This window comes from Rhyacophila brunnea, unplaced genomic scaffold (assembly GCF_057557595.1).
Source record: "Rhyacophila brunnea isolate RB1 unplaced genomic scaffold, BYU_Rbru_1.0 scaffold_13, whole genome shotgun sequence".
Classification (NCBI taxonomy): Eukaryota; Metazoa; Arthropoda; class Insecta; order Trichoptera; family Rhyacophilidae; genus Rhyacophila; species Rhyacophila brunnea.
The window spans coordinates 26,206,762-26,232,134 of NW_028232785.1; the positions used below are offsets into that span (position 1 = coordinate 26,206,762).

The following is a 25,373-nucleotide window of genomic DNA, read 5'->3' on the forward strand; positions in this document are numbered from 1 at the left end:
AATCGATTGCGTCATTCGCGTCAAATAAACGCAGCTGTCATCTGTGTCGTTTTTGGTGGCTAAAAGGCTTGCCTTAAAATCTCTCCAACAGAACAGGTAATAAATGGAATTCTGATAGGCAATATTCAATACACTACATTTTGATGCAGGGTTTTGAATGTGTGAATGTCCTATGAAAATGAAACACGCATTATGCACGTGCAATAGTGTGTGTAATACACCCATATTTAATGAGCGTCAAAGCATAAACCGAGAGCAGTAGTCAGTATTCGATGTATGGCATATTATTGACACGTGTTTAAGTTTATCTCGGATTATTTCTTCCTCGAGATCGGTTTCCTGCTACTCCTTACCCGTTAGTCCTGTACGTCCTGAGTGGCAGCGTTCGGCGCAGCGTTAAGCGTTTTGCGCAAATCAAACGTATAACCGTATAAATGTATAACCAAAAAAAGACATTGTCTACGAACATTTTCACACACGGTTATACGTTTGAGTTGCGCAAAACGCTCAACGCTGCGCCGAACGCTGGCACTGAGGCCTCACACTTAGGTATTTCAGTTCCCTGAACTCTCCATTGATAATGCGATCAAGTCAGGGAATCCAGTGGGTCTATTCTGTACTTATCGACCGCTAAAGTGATAAAGTGATAAATATTATCAAACTTAGGGTAGGTTTGTATCAAAATATTAGCACTTATTGTAACAATTACACGAAGTTGGTTTTTATTGTTGCAATAAGTGCTATATTTTAACAGCACCTATCTTGCTGCTGTTAAAATATCGCATTTATTGCAACAATAAAAACCAACTTCGTGTAATTGTTACAATAAGTGCTAATATTTTGATACAAACCTACCCTAAGTTTGATACTATTTATCACTTTAGTGTTCGATAAGTATAGAATAGACCCACAGAACCGTGTACCGATCAGTCACGTATATATAACACTGCTTATGTATTATATTTTGTTTATATAAGATGCCCCAGGGCCTGTTATGTAATGTTAAAATTTCGTTTTTTTTTCATACGTAGAAAAAAAAATGAAAGTGAATTAGTAATTGGTATTGACAGTCGAACATGAATTCATTTGAAATTAGCCAGCGGCCATTCGTAGGTACGTATCATTTACGGGAGTAGTTGAAATACTTGTCCGATTTGAGTCAGGTGAGTCAACGTTTTGGTTCATTCATTCCAGCAGCGAAGGGTGGAGGTAGGCTGTTAAGATCCGCCATAAATAATGCACATTAAACTTCTTTAGTCATAAGTTACGATACATAGATAGCCTCCAGGCAATACAAAGTAAAAGAAGAGCTGCCAAGTGAAGGAGTTTACTGGTAACAACCCAGTAGCGAATGGTGGAGGTAGGCTGTTAAGATCCACCATTAATAGTGCACATTGAACTTTGTTAGTCATACGTATTTGTTTTTATTGAACTACAATGTACAGATGGTGTTGGTTAGTTATTAAAAATCAATTAAACCCTGCCTAAACGTAACAATAATAGTTTTGGAATATTTTGGGCGACACAACGAAATTGTGCACACTTTTTTCATTCATACTTATTTTTTTTCGTTGGATTAAGGGGGGACATGCTCGGCGTAGGTCAAAATGGAGCTTTTATTGCATTTTCAAACCATGATCCTGGACATTCCTTAAACGTTGTAGATAATCTATTTATATAATTTTGAAGCCTTATTATCCTTTATATTTATTTTAAACATTTGATGACTGCATAAAGTATTTTTATTACATAAAATAGTATTCTTTTAAACCTCTCGCTCTAATGTTTTAGAATATAGTCATATTTCGGTACATGAATGTGCAGTGGTGTTAAGATTTTTTACATTTATTAATTTTTAAACGCATTTATAAAACCATTAGTATAATTTATGACGAGATAATTTTAGTAAAATATTTACGATAAAAAATTATATTGATAATCTCTGTGATCCCAAATTTGACAAGAATTAGGCCTTTTATTATTCAAAAAATCGGCAAGATTAACACATTTGAAGATGATTCTAAAGATACTTATTATAAGCTATGTCTTTGACCACTCAAGTGTGATAAACATCTTACGAATAATGATTGCTTTATAATAATTATTGACCTAAGAATAAGGTAGTGTCAATCATGGTTTGAAAATACAATAAAAACTCAATTTTGACCTACGCTAAGCATGTCCCCCCTTAAGAATACATATTACACAATATTATGTTCTTGGTTCATTTTTTTAAATTCATTAAGCCCTGCCTATGATATGTATGATTTATTATTTGCATAGTTTTAGATATTTTATAGATAGACAATTAGTATCTTTTGACTATTATCTATTATGGCTTGGTTTTCGCAAGGTTTAATTGAATTTTAAAAACCATCTGTAAATAATTGTAGTAAGTACCTACGTGTGATTGACAAAGCTTAGTGTGCACTATGTATGGCGGATCTTAACAGCCAACCTCCACCCTTCGCCACTGATTCGTTCATAGGTATGGCGGCGGGGTGTAGAAGACAACGTTGAAAAAAGCGCGGATACAAAACCGCTAACTTTTTTTTTATTTCAACTTAATTATTACTTTTACTAACCTATTGCTTTCTAACATTATCTGGTAGGTATCTGTCAGTGGGTAAGGGTGGAAGTATGCCGTGGAGATCTGACAAAAATAGTCTACACTAAACTAACAATATACGGATGGTGTTGTTTAGTTTTTAAAATTCAATTAATTTACAATATTATTTTATTTCATCGATGCATGCATTATATTTATAATTAAATAAATATGTTGTCAATGACAACACTGTAGTGCATTATGTTTAATATATTTATTGTCGCAGGTAGGCAGCAGTGGCGAAGGGTGGAGAAAGGCTGTTAATATCCGACAAAAATAGTGCATACCTACTAAACTTTGTCGGTCATTCGTATTTGTGTTCATTGAACAATGCGTACTATATTATAGTGTTTGTTCGTTTTTAAAATTCAATAAAACTCTGTTTGATCCAAGCCATAGTTTATAATTGTCAATAAATATTCGTTTATCTATAAAATATTTAAAATTATGCCATTATAACATACATAATTTTAGATTTATTTATCGATTATCGTTTAGTTAAGTCAGGGTTTAATGATTTTTTTATAATATAGCCACTCCACCTCTAATATGTATTCTTATTACAATGAAAACAAATAAGTATGACTAAAAAAGTGTGCACTATTTTTGTCGTATCGCCCATAGGCCATACCAAAACTGTTATGGTCAGTGACGTCCCGTGGGGGTAGGCAGATTGAGCGTCGCTTGGGGGCGGCAGTTACTCGAAGGGCGGCAAATCGTGGAAAATCATTTGAAATATATATATAAATAGCTACCTACCTAAACTTAGTAATAACGAAAATATCTTTCCATTAAAAAAATCATCTCACCCCGATATCTAGTTGACTTCCGTTGCCCTTCAACGTCTTTGGTGACCAGAAACGACACGTGCAGATTTGTGAATAACTAGTCTACTATTATGTTAGTAATGTATCCATACAACACATTTCTTAGACATTGGACTCATGAAGTATGATAAAAATAATGCATAAAAAAATGAGGCGGCATTTTGGCGCCGCCTAGGGGCAACATTTTATCTAGGGACATTTATATTGTAGACGTTTAGCGTGGACTATTTATGTCGGATCTTGACGGCTTACTTCCACCTTTCGCCTCTTGATACATAACTACCAGATATTGTAAGAATATAATATAGTTGAAATTAAAATAATATAGTTAATATAATATAGTTGGTTTTGTTTCCGCGCTTTTTTCTACGTTGTATTCTACACCCCGCCGCCATACGTGCGAAGGAATGAATCTAAACCATAGACTATATATATACATCTAGACGCCACCCGTTGCATTGCTAAATGAAGCTGCGTGCCATGCGTTTGGTTTGTGGGCGAGCGAACGCATTCGTCTACAAATGTTCGAGACCATAGACCATTTCGGTAGTGCTCGCCCAAAGTGCTCGCACTAGACGCTCAGAATTAAAATATAATTTTCTATTTTTTACGTTATATAGTATTTTTAAGCGGTCAAAATGCAACCATTAGGTAAAGATATCCATAATTTAAGTTATTTTAAAGAAACACTAGGTCACTGATATTAAAATATATAATAATATACAAATAAATTATCACGAACATGTATCAACTTACATGTATCATCTTCTTGCTTATCAGTACGGTTACCATATTTTAATACAACACACAGAACCATCTTTCCTACTTAATTAACTAAAAATATTTACCACTGACTTTATGTTTAACTCAAAAAATAGCAATTTAGCAACACGAGCTACGACGCTACGTGAAGCGATTCACCACGATTTGTCGGCGATACTTTTGGAAACTAACTCAAACATATGATATGTAGACCTTTTATCTTACTTTAGCGCATGTCGCAGAGATTATAAGGGTGCCGAATACTTTCTCACTCGCACTCATGCATCGTTTTTGTTCAGGCCTTGATCTAAACGTTGACTGACTGACTCTAATCGGAACAGTTACTGTACTACTCCCGTAATCCATCTTTAAATTGTATTCTTAGTTCACTGAAAATAAATAAGTATGACTGACAAAGTTTAGTGTTGCACTATTTATGTCGAATCATAACAGCCTACCTCCACACCTCGCCACTGGTAGGCAGTAATCATTCGTATTTCATGACAGTGCAGTACATCACTGGATACTTAATTATATATCTACTTATTTACGTATTTATTTATAATAATGTTTTTCCCACACCTGATACAAAGTATCTAATTAAAATAATTTCCTCATATTTACAAAACGTCTTTACGGTATGCCGTCATTATTTTTATTACCTGCGTATAATATAGACTGTTCTGAGCTATTATTGCGTAGTTTATATATATGTTGGATAGAGTCATCAATTAATCATCGATGCGGGAGATCATCATTCGATACTGATGAGGTTTTCAAAGTTTCCACCGCGGCACCATAAGGCATAAAGCCCACCAAAAAAGCGTTCGGTGCGCTCACTACTGAGTAGGCCCCCTCCCACCCGCGCATTACCCTTCACCTATGTAATAAGGGGCCCAAGAAGCACAAAATAATTATTATTATCAGCGTCTCTCATAACAAAGCAATAAAAATATTATATTATTTCTCGGGGCTTGTAATTACGCAATAACTAAACAATGAGTTCTCTGTTATTAAATAATGGCTTCTCGCCCATCTATCGACAACGCTGTCAGAGCGTGATTTTGTTCGCCGTGTTCATGGACTACGTTGTATTTTCGTTAATTCGTCCGGCTGAAAAGCCACACAACGGTGACTCATGGGGCAGTCGGGCACAAAGCGTCGTCAAATCCAGTGTGCGCTGGCGTATTTGATTACGTTGTATTTTCGATGATTTACACGCCACTTGAGCCCCACTCGCTCCGTTAAGTGGGTTTTACGCCTAAGGATTACAATTTTTTCCCGACCATGTTCGATCCTAATAAGATTATAAGTATTGTGGGCCTATGCAGATTAACAGGTTTTTATTTTACGAAAAATGGATGTCAGCAAAACAACATAAATAACGCTCCTTTCACATTATAAGGTTTTAACCGTACGGCAAAAAATCGAACGGCGACATTCTTTCAGTCGCGTGAAGAAGAGCATGGCCCTTTTCGCGTTACACGGCGACGGTTAAAAACCGAAACAGTGCCGTACGGCGGCATGACCACCAAGATGTTGAACACATCCTCTGAGATTGCCCGCTTATGGAAATCGAACGAGCGGAGCTGTTTGCCAGGGTCCGTCCTCACACGGGCCCAATTGGTCATGGAGATCTGATAGCAACCAAGGCCAACTTTGCGGCATTCGAAAAATTTGCAGCGTCGTATGGGGAGCGCGATAGTCCCGACTCTTTTGTAGACTCATCCATTTCAATTCGTGACACTCAGTATGCGGGTACACAAAGGGTTTGACGTCAGCGGACAGCAGAGCCATTCCAAAAAAACAAAAAAAATCTTTCTTAACTTTCTTTTATAAGCACTACGGTGCATGGTTGCAGCATAAGTCCCGTGCGGCTCCGTCTCGGGACGGAATGAGCACTTAAAATCACTTCTTTCAGACACGTTTAAAGTGTCATAGAAAGCGGCCATGAATATCCACTACTGTGCATATATGACGGGTGGTGGTGGGAACTTTAACGTAGCCGTCCATTAAACTGTATGCCCGGACGGCCACCGATGACTCAGTTGTGTACGTGAACTTTACTAATGCACGCTTTCACATTAGATGGTTATAAATCGCACAAACAGCACAATCCTCAACCACAAACTGAGCTTGTGACGGAAAAAAACCGTGCATAAACCGTATAGTGTGTTGCCGATTTCAATTTTTACCGTTCGTTTTTTTCCGTACTGTTAAAACCGTATAGTGTGAAATAAGGGTAAGGAATATATACGACCATTACTACTTTTGAGAGCAGTGGTGGTTTTCCATGAAGCGAACGATGCGATCGCTTCGTTATGAAATTCTGACATTTCAATTTTAAAAATTCACGACGGGGCCTCCAAACTTGTCGGCGCCTTTTCAACTTTTGATAGCATTGGCAGTTTTCCAATGAAGCAATGAAAGTGTCGACATATTATTAGTTTAAAAATAATAACTATTGTAATATCCATTGCAATACATAATACTGTAAAGACATTTCATCGCACGGGCTAATTTTTCTCAATGGTGTCTCCAAACGTGTCAAAGCCATATAACTCTAAAATGAAAAGTTTCTAACTCTCAGTAGATGGTGTGTAGGTAGGCACATCAATGTCAAAATTTTTGTGTATGTGTCTGGTTAAGATGAATCATTTTTACCACGTTTTTCTCAGCTCGTATTCTTGTTTGTCCGGTGGTTGTTTATCCAGTACAAATCTTGCAATCGATTTTTAACTAACTTCCCGAGTAGCTAGACATTTTAAACTTTTAGAATATATTAGAACACGATGCCAATGTATTCTTTTAATACTTTTAGTATATCTTTAAGTAGAATTGAATTCATTTTCAGTTAATTCTGTTTTGTATGAAAAGTTATTTCGGAAGAAATCCGTTATCCAATCCACTATTATCGGTTGCTAAGGGGTTGGTCCTAGCAACTAAATTATTAATGTATACGTGCGTTACTATGGAAATCAAAATGACATTTCAGTATTCTGTATTTGTTTGTTTGTTGTAAAATAGCAAAAAAATGATTTGTTAAGAATTGCCTTATTTGTCCTAAATTATTAATACATAGAATTGTTAAGTTTATATGATTCAACAGAAAATTTAAAAAGTGGTATACCTATAAAAAATTCTTTTTATCTTGTAATTATTTAATTCTTAATGAATTTTCATACTGTAATTTAAAATGAAAGTGGACCGCATTCTATGTCTGCTTAATACTTTGGACGCGGAAGACGCACACGGCGCGTAATGACCAGGCGGCCGATCGATGTAATTAACGTGCATTTTAAAGGGGGCAATTAAAATCTCATTATCTCTTCAGCAGCGAAAGCGTTAATTAAGAACGGCAGTTTCCCAAGGGACGTCACTGCTCGCAAATAATATTTAACGTCCTGCCTCTTCGCTAGGTGCAGCGTCTGATGCATCCGACAGACGCCTTCAATCCCGTGATTAAATTGAATTTGCAATGTCACGTCAATTGTTGTCATTCGATCTGGAATCCTGCGAGGATCGTGTTGTTTGTTGGTATGTAACTTTTCACCTACCGTGTGTGGTCCGCACGAGTTTCGCCATGACCCTGACGCTGGTCTCCGCCTTCACCCTGACGTCGTAAGCGTCCGACGTGTTCGTCTTCACAGTCAGTTTCCAGATGCCTTGGTAACTGAAACGACAAGAATAACACTTATGACACATTTATTTTACTAAACTGTGAAAACGGATTTATTAAAACTATGATTTCGGTGAATTGATAAGTCCTTTAGAAAGACTTGCAAGCGCTGGTATTGTTGTTGGTTTCCAACTGGCAAAGAACTTTCGAAATGCCGAGCACAATGAACGAGTCTGCAGTACCCATAGTACAAATTACTGTCACCTGTAGACCACAAATTAAATTCATATTTTTTAATATCGGTTTACTTATTTAAAACGCCCACGATGGCCGAGAGGCTTGAGCGTTGGCCTATAGTCCTATAACGTCGTGGGTCCCAGGTTCGAATCCTAGGTCTGGCAAATACACATTGTTTTTCAATTTGTGTTTCAGTCAGAGTATGGACCTAATAGGTTGAGCAAGTGGCTAACATCCATTTCTCGTAAAAACACAAAATCTGTTAATACATATCTCCACTCTGTGGAGCCCCATATGGTCTCATTAGGATTGGACTTGGTATATATATGACTTATTTCTGACTCGTTGACTCGATTATAATATATACAAATACGAAAGGCTGGCAGTATTAAATGGTTCCTATTATAATTATGTCCACGACGTGTGGGATTGCAAAGTCGCGGTTCAAATCTCAGATATGACAAGTTCACATGTTATTTTCCCAGTGTGTGGATGAATCCAGAGAATGGACCTAATAGCTTATGCAAGTGGATAACACCCTACTCTGTGGATACTTTTAGCGGATCTATTCAATACACGAGGCTGCTATCGGCGGCTATCGAGGGTAGTTTATCATATTTATGTTTTGAGACGGTTAATTGTTACAATAAGTTAACCGTCTGAACTGTCAAAAAGCACTTTTCTTGGCTGTTAACTTTTAGACAGTTTTGACATACATAAATATGATAAACTACCCTCGATAGCCGCTGATAGCAGCCTTGTGTATAGAATAGGTGCATGTGCTGGATCAAACTTTATGTTGTGTGTGTATTATATTATTATTATCAACATTGTTGATATATACTTTCGTAAACAGACCCCACTTTGATACGATATGCGAATACCTTGCCATGTCAATAAAAATATACGAATTAAATGCATACATAATATGACACTGTATATAGGTATATCTTATCACCATGCGTGCATTTATAATTAAAACATTTATCTAACTATTAATAATTTATAACTTTTCAATTAATTCGTATTGTAAAGTTTTTATATTTTTACAATTGTACCTACCTATGTCAATTAGAAAATATTTGAATAATTAATGGACAAACGATTTTTTGACATGGGTGACAAAATATTGACGTGGTGAAACGAATGGGGACGACACGAGACGTGTGCAAACCAGAAAACTACAGTAGTACCTCTGACAGGACAAAGGTTACAGAACAATCCTCAACTTGTTGCCAATGGCAAATATAGCATAGGATGCTGCCATAGCCTCCGGTGATAGGTACGACTGCAGCCCTACAGAACTGTTGAGAGTAATGGTAGATATTGATGATAGTGCTGACGGTGGCCGACATATTTATTGATAACTTACGGTTCCGAGTCTTGGGAAGTCTCTTCCTCGTCAGTCCTGTCCTTCGCCATGGGCAGCCTGTAGATCAGACCGTCCAAATCGTCGTCGCTGGAGGTCGTGGACTCCAAGAGATCCACGATTATACCTGAAATAATTATATAAATTGTTTATAAATAAATGTGTTAGTGGAAGCCTTTGAATTATCCATATAATGACGTTAGATATTTGTATTGGTTTATCTGTCTGTCTGTAACGCACAGGTTGTATCTTTCCGGTTCACGCACTCGTCGTTGTTGCGCGATCGCATAAATATAAGTAACAGACACATTGCATCCGACTCATGCGCGCTGCACTTTAACGCTTTGTCACGTAAATGCATTTTGCTCACATGCATTAGTGTTCGATTCGACGCGTTCTTTAGCTATGAATATCGTCACCCTATACATACCTATTTCTTTGCTTATGATGACCGACAAGAATGTTAACAGGTGGCGAAGGGTGGAGGTAGTCTGTTAAGATCCGACTTATATAATGCACACTAAACTTTGTCAGTCAAGCGTATTTGTTTTCATTGAACTTAAGACCACAATGTGTAGGTAGTGTTTGTTAGTTTTTAAAATTCAATTAAACCCTGCCTAATCCAAGCCATATTAGATATTAGTAAACAAATATTCGTATATAACATAAAATAACTATCTAACATTATGCTATTAAACCATACTTACATAATTTTTGTTATTTTATAGAAAGAACAATATTTTTCATCGATTATGGTTTAGTTTAGGCAGGGTTTAATGATTTTAAAAAAACTAACCAACACCTGTAATATGTATTATTCAACGAAAACAAATAAGTATGACTGAAAAAGTGTGCACTGTTTTTGTCGGATCGCCCATAGCATACCTAAATTATTATGGTTTCATTTAGGCGAGGTTTCATTTGAATTTTAAAAACTAACAAGCACCATCTGCAAATTATGTTATTTGTTCAATGACAACAAATAAGTAGGTATTACTGATAAAGTTTAGTGTGCACTTTTTATTTCGAAACTTAACAGCTTTCCTCCATCCCTCGTCTCTGATACTTAGCCAGCCTATTGCCACTTCAGCTGTTTACTGACATACTTTTCATCATTGAAGATTATTCTGGACACATTACTTATTATGTGACTTATTGACTGTTCTTATCATTTAAATTACCAATTCGTCTATGACTTATATTGAATTATATTGTAAAGATCGAACCCTGTCTCTTCTTGGTCGTTCACTTATATCTGAGTAGTGTAACCACCCTGTATTATCTTCTGGGTAACTAAGATTCTCCACCCCTTACAGTTATCTGTTACTGTCAGGGCAGAGTGAAGGTTGTCCCCAGTGAGCTTCTTCACTTGGTCGATCTATTCGCCCGAAACTGAAACCGAGGAGACGCGACATGCTAGTCTCCCAGTCTCTCAGTTGCCGCTCAATCATTAAATAGTGGTACCAATATCAGTAGATTCGATGAAAAATCATATTTTCTTACCAAAATTGGTAGCACTGAACTGAAATACACAAGCAATAACAAGTCAAGACGTCAAAATTTAAAGATGGGCGAACCGATTTTTAATTTTAAATATAATTATTACACGCTGCCAGAATATTCCCGTAAAGATATTAGGTACGGAAAATTTTTAGAATGAAGTAGGAAAGAAAATGGGTTTGACAGTTTGAGGTTATGAGAATATTTGGTTTCAATATCGCCGTATGCGAAGCATCAGTCACTGGCCAGTTCTATCAGCAACCAGCAGTAACCGCGCAGGATCACCATCACTGCCCTAGAGGCTATCCAAAACCTTCTGTCTCTCCCAGTTACCTGGCCCAACCCGAATAACATGTCAAAAAATTGCATAATATTCTATGGACAATTGACAGGTTCGTCCTGTGCTCTGTCCAATAAATACGAAGCATCCGGCGCCAACGCCAAATTTAGAAGTCATCAATAATTGTCTTTTGCTCCCTTGACCTCAGGGTTCATAACTCGACATCATAAAACATATGGAGAACACTAATGTTTGCAAAAGCATCGTTTTCTTGGTAATTTAGATACCTCAATCTTTCCATATACCTTGATAAGTAAGACGTGTCATCGCATTTTGTGTGCGCCTTCTTCTTTCTGCTTCACATCCGCCTTTTCCACTAATTGTCGATCCTAGATCTACAAACTCATCGAATTAATCCGTATTTTTTTATTCTATCAAAACGTGGCACATAATGGTTTATTTTAGGCCATTAAATTTCCCGGTTACATGTAAATTGTACGTAAAATATTTCACCGTGGCACAGTTCGCCGTGAGCTTTCTATCGGAAAGAGATGACCGTATACTATACGCTCGCCAATTTTATTAGATTCAATATGAACATTAATTCAATTTTCATAGCTGATTTTGGCAAAATTCATGAATTCGAGAACGAAACCTTAACCTAACCTAACCTAACAAATATTCCAGTATATCGGCTATTTTCAAAATTTGTTTGCTGCTGGCTTCCTGTAAAGTGTAACCCGACAAGAACCGTGTTTTATGGCATGAATTTTATGTCAGTGTTATACGACCCAAAGAGGTTGGACGGCCTTTAATATACGGTCATATATTTCCGATACAACATTTCACGGTGAAGTGTGATACGGCGAACTGCATACGTACAAGTTTCCGGACACGAGATTTCCCATCTTCAGTCCAAATGATCAAATTGAATATTATACCTATATATAATATGACTATTGCATAATGGCTTTTTATGGATAACTGCAAGCAATTAAAATAAACACTGTTGCGTCACGGGTTCAGGCAGTCCGTTGCAGGCCTCGGCACCGGCAACACGCTCTTAAAAGTCATTCAAAATAATCCCACATTAATAATGTTAATATTTCACCTCTTGGTCCGTATAGTGTGGCCAGTTTCGGCTTCTTGGTGACTGTTATGATAAGGCTTCGGATGCTGGAGTCGATCGGGATGGCCAGGGTTTGGATGCCGGTCAGGTTACTCCGCAGCAGGATGGTTTGCTGAAACATTATTTACGGAGTCTATTATAAAACATTTATATTTTAGGGCATTATATAAAGACCTTTAGCACCACAAACAACGTAGAAAGCTGAAATTTGGCACACATTAGTATGATACAATCTGAGGCAGCATGTTTAAATATTAAAATTGTCTATCTCTCCTTGGTGTCACAACAGTGGCGAAGAATGAAGGTAGGCTGAGGACTTTGTTAAAATGTGAAAATGTTATTCTATTTTTATTGTTTTTTTTGCCCATGTCCGATCCTAATAATATCAAATTATGGGCCTCCACAGAATGAAGGCTTATTTGAAATGATGAATAGAAATGGATGTTATGTTGCCACTTACTCAACCTATTAGGTCCATACCGTAGAGGTATTAAATAAAAAGAGGGGCAAGGAATCGGCTTTATAATACAACTGAATGAAGCAGGCCAACAACTTACGAGAAATAGCGACGCGATAAAAAAAAATGCAGGGCATCACGGAGGATTTACTTCGGTCATTATAACGTACCCATATAATAATATTATGGGGCAAAATTTCCACGTTAACATTATATTATAATGTTAACGTGGAAATTTTGCCCCAAATTGATTACCAGCCTGCCTCACCATACCAGCCTGCTTCACCATACTTTCATATAACCTGCCGCCCCTAGGTCCATACTCTGACTCATGCACATATTAAAAAACAATATGTGTACTTGCCAGACCCAGGATTCGAACCTGGGACCCACGACGCTATAGGCCGACGTTTAAGGCGTGCGGCCATCATACATTGTTTGCTTTAGGCAGGGTTTAAGTGAATTAGCATCATCTGCAATTTGTATTCTTAGTTCAATGAAAACGAAGAAGTATGACTGACAAAGTTTAGTGTGCACTATTGATGTCAGATCTTCATAACCTACCTACGCAATATCGTGTTTAGTAATCGGATAATATGCCTTGTTATAATACAAACCGATCTGTTTTTAAAGTAAATATAATAATATTTTATGTTTATTGGTTTATAGAGGATGTCGCATGATTATACAGATAACAATTACATTGAAATGAATCTTATAAAACAATAAAAAAAAAAACGAATAAATATCTGTAATAAATGTAATAATATTGGTAGCTTTGTTAATCTCATGTGGCAGAGGCATGCATAACTATAAAACATAGCCCGATGCATGGAGTGTCATGAACATGGCCCCCACATCCTGGAGCGGTCCCCAGGCCAGGATCTTTGGCGGCACCCCTTACCTATCGCTAAAGCCTCAATTACATTGAGCTTTTTTACGAGCTGTGTGTTGGCGAATTTATAATCTGCCTGTAAAGTCGCCCAGTGTAATCATCGAACAAGCTAACATGTTCGATGATTACACTGGCCGACTTTACAGGCAGATTATAAATTCGCCAACAAACAGCTTGTAAAGAAGCTCAATGTAATTGAGGCTTTAGGTGCTTTACGGTAGCGTTTCCTAAATGATGTTACAGGTAAAATTAAGGGTATTCTTTTTAACGAGTATTTGTATTTTTTTACAACGTTTTTATTAGGTCGTATTCTTATTTGTCCGGTACAAATCTTGCAATCGATTTTTAACTAACTTCCCGACTAGCTAGACATTTGAAACTTTAAGAATATATCAGAACACGATGCCAATGCATTTTTTAATACTTTTAGCCATCTTTAAGTAGAATTGAATTTATTTTCAGTTGATTCTGTTTTGTATGAAAAGTTATTTCGGAAGAAATCCGTAATCCAATCCACTATTATTGGTTGCTAGGGTCTTAACAACTAAGTTATTAATATATACGTGCGTTACTATGGAAATCAATATGAGTGCCAAAATGACATTTCAGTATTATTTCTATCAAATACATTTTTTTTGATCGTTTAAGCTAGTCAATTCAAGTTTATATTATGATTCAACAGAAAATTTAGAAACGTTGTATATAAAAGGTTCTTTTTATGTTGTAATTATTAATACATACATTTCATACTTCTAACTAGGGTTTTAACAGGTTGTTAGCATTTATTAGTTTCACTGTAACATCTAAATAAAATCTAAACAAATGAGCCATTTTGAAATCCACTCCAATACTTATACAATTTTACTGCTGTATTAATGATAAAAAAATAATAGGGCGAGGTTCGGAAGTAGGCTGATAAGATCCGACATAAAAAATGCACACTAAACTTTGTCAGTCGAACGTATTTGTTTTTATTGTACTAATAATAGATACAAATTGCAAACGGTGCTGGTTAGTTTGAAAAAAACTCAATTAAACCCTGCCTACACCAAGTCAGAATAGTTAAGTGTGGGCGATCCGACAAAAATAGTGCACACTTATTTATTTTCGTTGAATTAATACATAGTATTATGTACAGATGGTGTCGTTACTTTTTTTTTTTAATTAATTAAGCCCTGCTAAACCAAACATAATATATTATATGTATATTGATTTTAGATGCGAAAATACTCTGCATTATAAATATATTTATCTCCTGCATAGTATACATACAGGTTGTTCGGACTAAGCTCGCAAAAGTATTCTTCCTTTCGGTTACATGTGAAATATATTGATAAACCTTTTCTTCTATGCAGACATTTTTTGCCTGAAATTCATTTCCCATTGCATTTCATTTGTATATTATAAATTTACAATAATTATTGTTAAATATCTGAGACTTATATGACAGGGTCTCGCTGAGTTATAAGCGCATCCATTAATACTGTAAGCCTAAATAAGTTAGCCTTCAAAGCTCTCTTCTCAAAGTGTAATCTCGGAGCACATGGTTGAAGCTTATTTCAAATGAACCTACAGTGTGAAATTACTTGCAAGCTATTTACTAATAATTAAACCATGCTAACGTTGTCTATCTCTGAAATCGAGAGCGTATCAGATGTTTGATCTCTCATGGAGCAGAATTTACCTGGTATGGGGGTTGCCAAGTAGGGAGACAATGGACATGTTGTAGTTTCTTGTGTTGTTTTGATTAAAGCTCGCTCGATTTTTTTCGATGCAGCCTTTTCAGACTGCATTTAATTTGATGGTGTGGATATCAATGGCAATGGAATGGAGTTAACCTGGTCAAGATACGATGTAGTGGACACTAAACTTTATCAGTCATCCTTATTTGTTTTCTTTGAACTAAGAATGCAAATTGCAGATGATGCTGGTTAGTTTATTAAAATCAAATAAATCCTGTCTAAACCAAACCATAATGTATAAAATATATTCTTTTGTCTATAAAATATCTAAAATTACGTATGGTTTAATGACGAATATTTTTTGACTATTTATAATGGCTTGGTGAAATATTTATATTGAATCTTAAAAGCCTACCTCCACCCTTCGCCACTGTTGGATATGCGTCGAGTTTCAAACAAACGTTTGCAAACAGATGCTTACCTCTTCATCAAAATCAAGTTCCTCTTCTTCGTCGTTGTCTTCGATGGTAGCCGGCAGCGCCCTAAGTCCTCGCTGATGGTGTCTCTCATAACTCGTCTCCCGGAGATCTCTCTGGCTTCCGTGGTCCAGGTGTTCATGGTACAGATTCTGCTCGTTGGCTCCGTGGTAAATCTGCTGATTTCGCTGCTTCTCCTGAACCGTCTGGTCCAGAACTTCGCTCTGGAATGTCTGACCGTTGTATTTTTGACTTTGGCCGTTCTGGTCTTGGTAGTTTTGCTGCGGTTGCTGTGGATTTTGTATTAGGGGCTTTGGGTTCAGAGAGACGGATGCACCGCCCGATGCGTCGGCTGCTTCCATCGCCCATATGTTTGAAGATGATATTGAATAGAGCTGAAATATAAAGAGACAAAATATTAGTATGCATTGTAACCCTTATAATAAATAATTAATGCAAGGGTTGAACACCGATACATTGTTATACCTAACAATTGAGATTTAACTTGATCTAAACAAGGTACGGTTTCGATCCATTCTCGTAGCACTGGTGAAAAGTGCGTGATGATACTAAGAAGCGGTCAAGCAAACTGGTGCACAAACTCAGAGTAATGATCTATAGAGATCGCCTATTTTTCGGCAAAATGAAGGCGGATCTTAACAGCCTACCTCCACCCTTCGCTACTGGTATTAAGTAATACTTACCTACATTATTTGTATCCCATTTACCAACCAACGTTTTTTATACTATAATAGAATTCGGACGTTTTGTACTTATTATAATGTTTGATAGCAATTCCAGAATATTCTTTTCATATATGGATTTTAACTTCTTAATGGCGAAGAATCATGGTCTAGTAAGTCAGACGACCTCTTGATATTGAAAAGATGTAGGGTTTGTGTCAATTAAAAATTCATCAAATTGTATGGATTTATAAGATCTAAAGACTTGAAGAAATGGTTGAATTATATACGCCTTGATACCTTAATCCTCTTCGACAGGAATAGCTTGACCAGTCGTGGTGGTGGAACCGGTGACGATCCATCTGAGAACAGGAACACCGCACTGTCGTATGGCAACAGTCTTGCAGCTCTCGTCAGAGGCCCCGCGGGGTCACTGCCTATCAACCGCTGGAATAATAGAAAACACGATTATAATATCATGTAATTTAACACATTTTGTTTTGAGTATGTAAATGTTTTGTCGAAGACGTCAATTCTTTTAAGAGGGTACACAAATGAAACGTAGAGCTCGCGAAGAGAATTTTCTCCAGATACAGTCCGAGAGCGCGAAATTGTGCATCCTAGTGGCACAGCTGCGTAGATTCCGTCACTGGCTGACCCTTTCAAGCATTCGCTGCAGGTTTTAGATAAGAAATATGGCGATGTGTCAAGGAAATTGGCAAGGCATTGTGCCTACCCTGTGTTCTGGCAGTTTAGAGTTTAGACTGATACGACGAAGCAGTAATAATGATTGAATAAACATTTTCGTTCCTAAGTGGAGAATACGGACCACTACACAGTGTATGTTATATTAACAGCCTTGATACGAAGGTAGTTGTCAGGCATTTGCCACTGAATGAAATATGTTTATTGAAAAATAACATGGTATTTAAAATCCAAACGCGGAATCAAACGATTTTATAGGCGGTTGGTCAACCAACTCGGCCACCGTGAGTGCAATCTGAGACAACACATGAAAAAAAATGACAACATGACACTATCACATAGAAAATATGATAATTAACGGAAACACGTTAGCAGAATAGATCGAAGCCTTGACGTGAATTTACAATACTCATCCTTCTAGAATATGTAGGTAGAGTTTAAAATATTATGAATTATATGTACAATATTGGTTGTTCGAATGAGTAAAGTTTGTTGAATGGAATGAAAATATAATGAATTGTTCGATAGTATAATGAATTAGTTGTATGATATATAGTGAATGAAGGTTTGATTTTAAAATATCAGATAAAATGAGTAAATAATGAATGGATTGATAGTATCGAACAAGCCGATTGGTTATAATAATTGCATGTTGAATGGAGATAGTTATGAATGGGTTAATTAATTATCAATGGATTATTTTGTAAATTGATATTATAAACATGAATGGTTTAATTCAAAATCATTGATAGTGGAATGAGTTGATTTTTAAATGGATTGATAGTATCTATTGGAAAGATAAATGAATGATTTTTTCTAATGGATTTAAATGAATGGACAGATGGTAAGAATGAGTTAATTGCTATGGATATTATCGGGCAAGTTGATTGATAAATAATTTTCATCTAAGTTTGAATAATAAGAAGGAATTGTTTACCATTGAATCCATTTGATAAGACTATAAAAATAATTTGAATGACTTAATTTATGAATCGATTGGTACGATTATGTATCCCAATACGAAAGTAGAAAATCTAGGAATATCTATAGAATGAACCTAGGGGCCGTACATATATGACGTCAAGCTCTAGTGGGGGAGGGTTCTGATATAATGTGATGATTTGTGACGAAAGGGGGGGGAGGGTCACAGAAAATGTGACGTTACAAAAAATATAAAAGGAGCAGAAACACAATATTGGGAATCGGGAATTTAAGAATAAACATTTAAATAAAAACATGTTTTCTGTTTTTAAAGTTATGAAGGGGTGTCAAAAATGTGACGTAATATAGACAGAGTGGTAAAAGGTTATGTCACGATAGGGGGGGGGGGCGTTAGAAATAGCCAAAATCATGTGACGTCATGTGGACGGCCCTTTATATTTAGTCGATGAAAAATCATATAATATCGTGTATGTTTAATTAAAATTCGACCGTCTGTCCTTTTCCATTCGATCGGTCTTAACTCAAAAACTACTGATCCAATATTGACGAAACTTGCACAGCATATAGATTACATTCCTGGTACTGTCGAACAAGATCTTCTTGGCTACGTGTTCAAACTGTGAACTGACAAGCTCCTCCTATCTAGTCGACGACAGCGCCTTCCGGTTTGTGTCTAAATCTTCTTATTGAACAGTACCAACTAGTAGAGATTCATCTTCTTCTGGTGCTTCTTTCACAGCAGCGAATATTGTCACGAATACAGCCACATATAGAAAGCTTCACCTCGGTGACATGTCCTTGTTTAGCGTCCATCCACCATAACATAGAAAAAGATTTAGAGAATCTAACAGTGAACCATACACAGTCTCAAACCTAGGTCAAGATCTAGATTACTATGGAGGTGTCTCATTTTGAGAAAGGTACTCCGTGCTATATTAACTTAATTCTTGTTTTTATTTAGGTTAGTACATTGAAAATAGGTACCTAACTATGTCCATTTAAGATTTACCTTTGATGCCGGTTTGATGCTCTCCAACGCCTTCTTAAAAGATCTGGCTTCGGGGCCCTGCTGTTGACCAGACGATCTATGGTGCGACATCCAAGTGATTCCTGAAATTTGTTTTTAATATTTTTTCAATTGTGAAAAAGTGAAACAATTATTGTTTATATTAAATATCTACATCATTTCGCTCAGTTATATAAGTAACTAACAATTGTCTTCAGTTGGGGTCAATCCACTGCTATATGAAAGCCTCCCCTACCTCATTCCACTCCCTAGTTATTCGCTGCCACGTAGATACATCGGGTTTTAAGGTGTTTAGTGCCCTTGCGCATCTATTATATACACAATACTGCTATCGGCGGCTATCGAGCGTAGTTTTTCATATTTTTGTGTTGAAATATTATAATTTTTACAATAAGTAATTGTTACTATAAGTGCTATGTTTTAACAGCACTTCTCTTGGCTGTGCTAACTTTTAGGGCGAGATAGACAGTTTTGACTGTTTAGACGGCTAACTTATTGTAACAATAATTGTTATAATAGCCTAGCGTTATAATAAGCCGAGCGACATGTCCAACCCATCGTCTGTAACATCGTGTACTCTCGTCTAATTCCTTATCCATTAGTTTCTTTTGTGATCTTTCCGCGTTGTGCCCAACATGCATGCCCCTTTCTGTACTAGTGATTTTTGGGTTTCTCTTGTACTTATTAAGAGTAAATGTTTCTCACGCATTCGTGAGCGTTGGTCACATACATTGGTTTAACACTTCATACGTACGTCACTTTTAAAGATAGTATGCAAGTCTCAGAGTAATAATATAAAGAGAGTGGGTATTGTTCGACAAGATGAAGCCGTGTTTCTTGCGTACAACGCACAGTAGAACCTCAATTTTATTATTATTAACCTATGAAACGTTATACCAACAAGTTGCTTCTCAGTACGGCTACCAAATTTAAACACAATATAGTTAAACATAGTATCTACTAAACTAACTAACAATAATTACCGCTAACTTTATATTTAACACAAAAACAATAAATTTCAGCAACACGTGCTCGCAGTTTTTAAATAAATTAGTCATTCAAATCAATATTTACCGGCGACGTTTCCAAAGAATATTTAATTTAGCTGTAGATATTATATCTTACTCGCGGAGATATACGCGTACCAGTGGCGAAGGGTGGAGGTAGACTGTTAAGATCCACTATAAATAGCGCACATTAAACTTTATAAGTCATACGTATTTGTTTTCTTTGAAATAAGATTACAATTTACAGATGGTGTTGGTTAGTTTTTTTTTTTAATTCAATTAAACCCTGCGAAAACCGTGCCACAATAGATATTAGTCAAAAAATAAGGTCTATCTATAAAGTATCTTAAATTATGCAATTGAATCATACATAACTTTGGATATTTTATAGATAGACTAATATTTTATATCTATTAGAGTTTCGTATCTGAAGGGGTTTAATGAATTTAAACAAATGAACCAACAATATCTGTAATATGTATTCTTAATCCAACAAAAACAAATATGTATAAATGAAAAAGTGTGCACAATTTTGTCGTATCGCCCAAAATATACCAAAACTATGATTTGGTTTAGGCAGGGTTTAATTGATTTTAAAAAAACTATCCAACACCATCTGTAAATTATTGTAGTCTCAGTTCAATAAAAATAAATACCTATGACTAACAAAGTTGAATGTGCACTATTTATGGAAGATCTTAACAGCCTACCTCCACCCTTCGCTACTGACGCGTACTGAATGCTTTCTCGCTCGCACTTATGGTTCGTTTTTTTCCAGGCCTTGATACAGTTTATTTTGTTTTTAAATAAATTTAAGTAGGTGTTGACTAATAAATGGAACCACTTTACAATGCAAACTCTATGACTCGTGTTTCGTCGGTAGATGTCTCAAGTAGAACTACAAAGTCCAAGCTGTCAATAAATACCTACCTAACTGCAATAATTATCTCTCCCCATCTATTCATCTTTATAATTATGTATTAATGTATATTTTTATTTATTTCAGGTAAGTTTCAGCCACATAGATGCTTATTATCTACCTGTACGCCGTATGTATAATTTCTATCTACTAATAAATCATTATTTACGTCTGCATATTTAAATTTTCACCAACTATTAAATCATAATAATAATAATTTACTCGAATGTAAATAATAATATTATATATTTAATTTTTTTAATAAGTACCTATAAGCAACTAACGTCTATTTATTTTCGAATTGCGTGGCGTACAGTTGTCCCGGCGCCAAATCGTCCTAGACCCACGTACAACGCCATCTGTTTGTTTTTGTTTAAGTATTATTTTAATGCTTTATGTAGTTTGTTTTATTTTTACTCTACGGTTGTTTTTGTTTCAATTTTTTTGTACTCATCAAGCTTTACCATAAATGATACGGCGAACTGCATACGTACAAGTTTCCGGACAACGGTATGCGCGTCTGTACCCTTGACGTTCGTTGGTTATTATTATTGTTTCAGACTTACTTTCAAAAATCCGTAAGGCTCAATACATCAATTATTATACTTTGTAAGGAACACGTCATAAACAATGATGTTTTTTGTTTTAATATTTTTCACCATTCGTTTTGTTGTTATTCGCGAAAAAAATGCAAATCGGTCGTATTCATTCAAAAGATATTTTTTTTAAATGCATAGCGAATGTGAGAAATTCGCTCGAAACGGGACAATAAAAAATAATTATGCCCGCTATGCGATTTTGAATTCATCAAACAAATCGGTCGTTTGGAAAGAAAAAAATAATAATTTATCAAGTCATTGTTTTCATTCGCTTGGAGAACAAAAATTATAAACAAATAATGTGAAAAACGGACGACCTTTGCGTTAACGAAGTGTGAAATGTGCTTTATAACTTTGTGACCGGTCTTTTGTCTCGTATATTGTTGTGTAGACGCCGCTTTATAAATAAACTTGAATGAACGGTGAAAACGAGTTTTAGTCAAAGATTAAAATGCATTACTTACTATTTATTTGTTCCATGACAAAACAGAACAGTGACAAAACAGAACAACGATAAATATAACTATGACCTTTCAGAAAAAATATAAATTTAATATTGAAATTCTCCTATCTCTATTATCTGATTCTCTCTTATCTCTTCTTTCTTTAATAGCACAGATTTTCAATACGCCATAACAAATCAAATTATATAGTGTTGCCGGCAAGATTAGGATATCTCATCTTAATCAATATAATATGTTCAAAATGATTGGGTGACTAAGTACAACGAAATAATGACCTAGCCTAACCTAACCTAACCTAAATAGATTCCACAAAAATTAATGTTTCATTTTCCCCTGGCTGTTCTGTTTTGTCATGTTCTGCTTTGTCCGGTTACCCTATTTATTATAGTGGCGATGACTGCCTGTTGAGAGGACATACTAATGGAAATACACACTTAGAGAATGACAAACTTTTGTACAATTTCATTCAGTCATTTTTTGCTCATCAGGTTTTACCTCATGTTGGCATCTTCAGGCACTGTACACTGTATCGACTCACCAATGGCAAATGCACACTGGCACAAAACATAGTTATTATTTCTAAAATAAATACTATAGACTACTTTAAGGATTTTTAATTGTCTTGTCTATTTAAGTTTTGTACTAGGTATGTCATGTGGCACATCACCGTGGTTTCTCTTTTTGGCATCTTCAGGCACTATACAGACTCACTAATGGCAAATGCACACTGACACCTAATATGGTTATTATTTATAAAATTGATACTATCGAATGGGGGTCCATTCGATGGAATTTTAATGTAAATTCCAATTGTTTTATATTTTATACCATTTCATTAGAGTTACTTTTTGCGAATCTGGTTTCTCCTTTAGGCATCTTCAGGCACTATGCAGACCAGTGGCGAAGGGTAGAGATAGACTGTTAAGATCCAACATATTTTTGATAAGGATTTAATTAAACTTTAAAAACTAACCATCACCATCTTCAAATTGTATTCTTATTTCAATAAAAACAAATAAGTATGACTGACAAAATTTTGTGTGCACTATTTATGTCGAATCTCCGCAGTCTGCCTCCACCCTTCGCCACTGGTGTGCATAGTGTGTATATTTATATTTGGACCGACGTTTTTAAAAGACAAGAAATCGGGAGTTACTTACCATCTTGGTCGTACGCCAACAGCACAATGTCTCCAACATTCAAGTCCCCGCCGCGTCTCTCCATTTCCTCCCAAGTCTTCCCCACGCTCTGCAGATTTCTGACTTCCGAGTCTACGACGACGGCGATCGGCGGCCTCAAATAAGCGTCCTCGAGATAGCCCCTCACGGCCACCAGCGCCTCTTCTCTGTTCAGAATTTTCACTTCCTTCTTTACAGGAATAAAGATGTCCCTGACCGGAGAAGAATTCTGCTTCACCGCATTCTTGTCCAAGACGCTATCCGTTTTGGCTGGCATCGCTATGAAGTTCTCAGGTCTTTGCTCGTAGTCTTCTTCGTGGTTTTTGTCGATCGTATTCTTCTTCATCAGCCCTTGTTCTCTGTTGTCAGTCTCTGACATTGACGCCGTCGACAGTGAGCTTTCATCTGAGTTTCCTCCTCGTAAAGAAGGGTTGGATACTATTCTTTTTCCAGCGTCTTCTGGCTTATAACTGTCATTAAAACCATCTTCAAATCGTTGAGTTTCTTTAACCGTTTTTGGTTTTTCAGTTGTTATAGGAAACTTGTAAACTGGTTCGTCTTCATTGATTTGAGTTGTCTCTGTACTTGTTTTGATTGTATCTTTATTTTCCACTGAATCTGATTTTTCTACTGCTTCTTTTGCGGGTGCTATTTCTTCTTCCTCACTTCTATCCATTGACTTCTTACCGTTCCTTGCCTTTTCATTCGAAATTATCTTTCCAATATCGAACGGATTTATCGTTACTTCTTCGCTGGTCCTCATATTCGCTTCAATAATTTCACCATCGTCTTTCAAAGTAGTGTACTCCAAATCAGTTTTACCTTCATCTGAAATTACATTGATTTTTCCTGTCATCACATTGTTTACGTCTGTTTTCTTATGGAAACTTGAAACCCTTGTAACGTCAGAATCTACGTTTGCCCTTTCTTCACCGCTCGGATGTGACTTAACATTTTCAATTATTGGCACTGTATAAACCAAAGGAGTTTTGGGTTTAGTATCATCGTCCGAGGCAGAAACAACCTTTGACGAATCGTGCGGTCCTGCACTCTCAGGGCGTACATTCGAAGACTTGGTCTCCAAGACGTCTTCAATCGTCGACCGGTCACTGTTTCTGTTTCGTATAACAATATCTCCGGTCTCTGTATTATAAATTACGTCACTCTTTGGCAGTTTAATCGATTTTCCATCGTCAGCAATAAAGAAAGGCGCGCCGGCGCCTTTAATTTTAGAGTTTCTTCCGTTTTCTCCGTCGCTGGGTTGCGAATCGTCAACAGCGAAGAATTTACCATCTTTTGGAACGATTTTAATAACATCTTCAGATTTACTTCTATCTTCCATTGTAATTTTTTCAACACTCCTATTAAACACTTTAGCATTTGCTTCACCCGTTTTTCTTCTGTGTATATCATCTACAAATTCTTCTTTTTGTTTTATTTCTTCTGTGTCTTTCATCATATCTTCACTGTCGCTTCCGTATCCATCGACGTCATCGAAAGAATCTTCTCCTTCTTTTAATCTTCTAACATTACTAACATCTTCATTGATCACTGGATGTCTCTTAAGAAGTGCTTCGGTCGCTGCCGTTCTGACAGCTGGGTCAGCTACGATGGCTTTGATGCCGTCGTGGAATCTCTCGCTGATGAAGTCATCTCGCAGCTTCGGTCTGGTGTCCTCGAATTCTTTCGCGTCCGAAAGGCGACACAGAGTAACACTGATACATAGCAATATTGTCGCGTGCGCTGGGCCCATTTTGTATCGAGTTTTTTGTAACATTTGTTACTTAACTTTTCAACACTGTGCAGATATTTGCTTCCGCTGTCTACTGTATAAGTATCAAGTGTATTGATAAATTTTAGCACAATTGTTTATTTTTATATTTTTTTTATTATTTAACAAACTATTATGTTTAATACGAAAGAATTTTATTCGGGTAAAAATGTCCGGATGCAGTGATAAATTTCGTCGTATTTTTCTTATTTTCTAAAATTCTGAATAAATTTAAAA

At 36.3% G+C, this 25,373-nt stretch overlaps 3 protein-coding genes across 11 annotated transcripts in view; 2 read left to right on the plus strand and 1 right to left on the minus strand.

Annotated features, from left to right (window-relative positions):
• LOC147077092 (uncharacterized) overlaps nucleotides 1–25,373 on the plus strand; it is a 132,698-nt gene that overhangs the window by 44,200 nt on the left and 63,125 nt on the right. The window lies entirely within an intron of this gene.
• PAPLA1 (Phosphatidic Acid Phospholipase A1) overlaps nucleotides 1–25,373 on the plus strand; it is a 186,096-nt gene that overhangs the window by 43,499 nt on the left and 117,224 nt on the right. The window lies entirely within an intron of this gene.
• Nucleotides 1–25,373, minus strand: part of LOC147077094 (uncharacterized) — an 85,468-nt gene that overhangs the window by 35,785 nt on the left and 24,310 nt on the right. For 2 of the 5 annotated variants that reach the window (XM_085940714.1, XM_085940713.1), the window contains exons 2-8: nucleotides 23,348–25,191; nucleotides 19,181–19,281; nucleotides 16,825–16,971; nucleotides 15,847–16,236; nucleotides 12,314–12,443; nucleotides 9,426–9,549; nucleotides 7,755–7,870 (exon numbers count right to left, since the gene is read on the minus strand). In XM_085940714.1, coding sequence (XP_085796840.1) covers nucleotides 7,755–7,870; nucleotides 9,426–9,549; nucleotides 12,314–12,443; nucleotides 15,847–16,236; nucleotides 16,825–16,971; nucleotides 19,181–19,281; nucleotides 23,348–25,142 — 2,803 coding nt within the window. In that variant the 5' untranslated portion in view covers nucleotides 25,143–25,191. Of the gene's footprint in view, nucleotides 1–7,754; nucleotides 7,871–9,425; nucleotides 9,550–12,313; nucleotides 12,444–15,846; nucleotides 16,237–16,824; nucleotides 16,972–19,180; nucleotides 19,282–23,347; nucleotides 25,358–25,373 lie in introns of all 5 variants that reach the window. The other 3 variants (XM_085940712.1, XM_085940711.1, XM_085940710.1) reach the window with 3 other exon arrangements.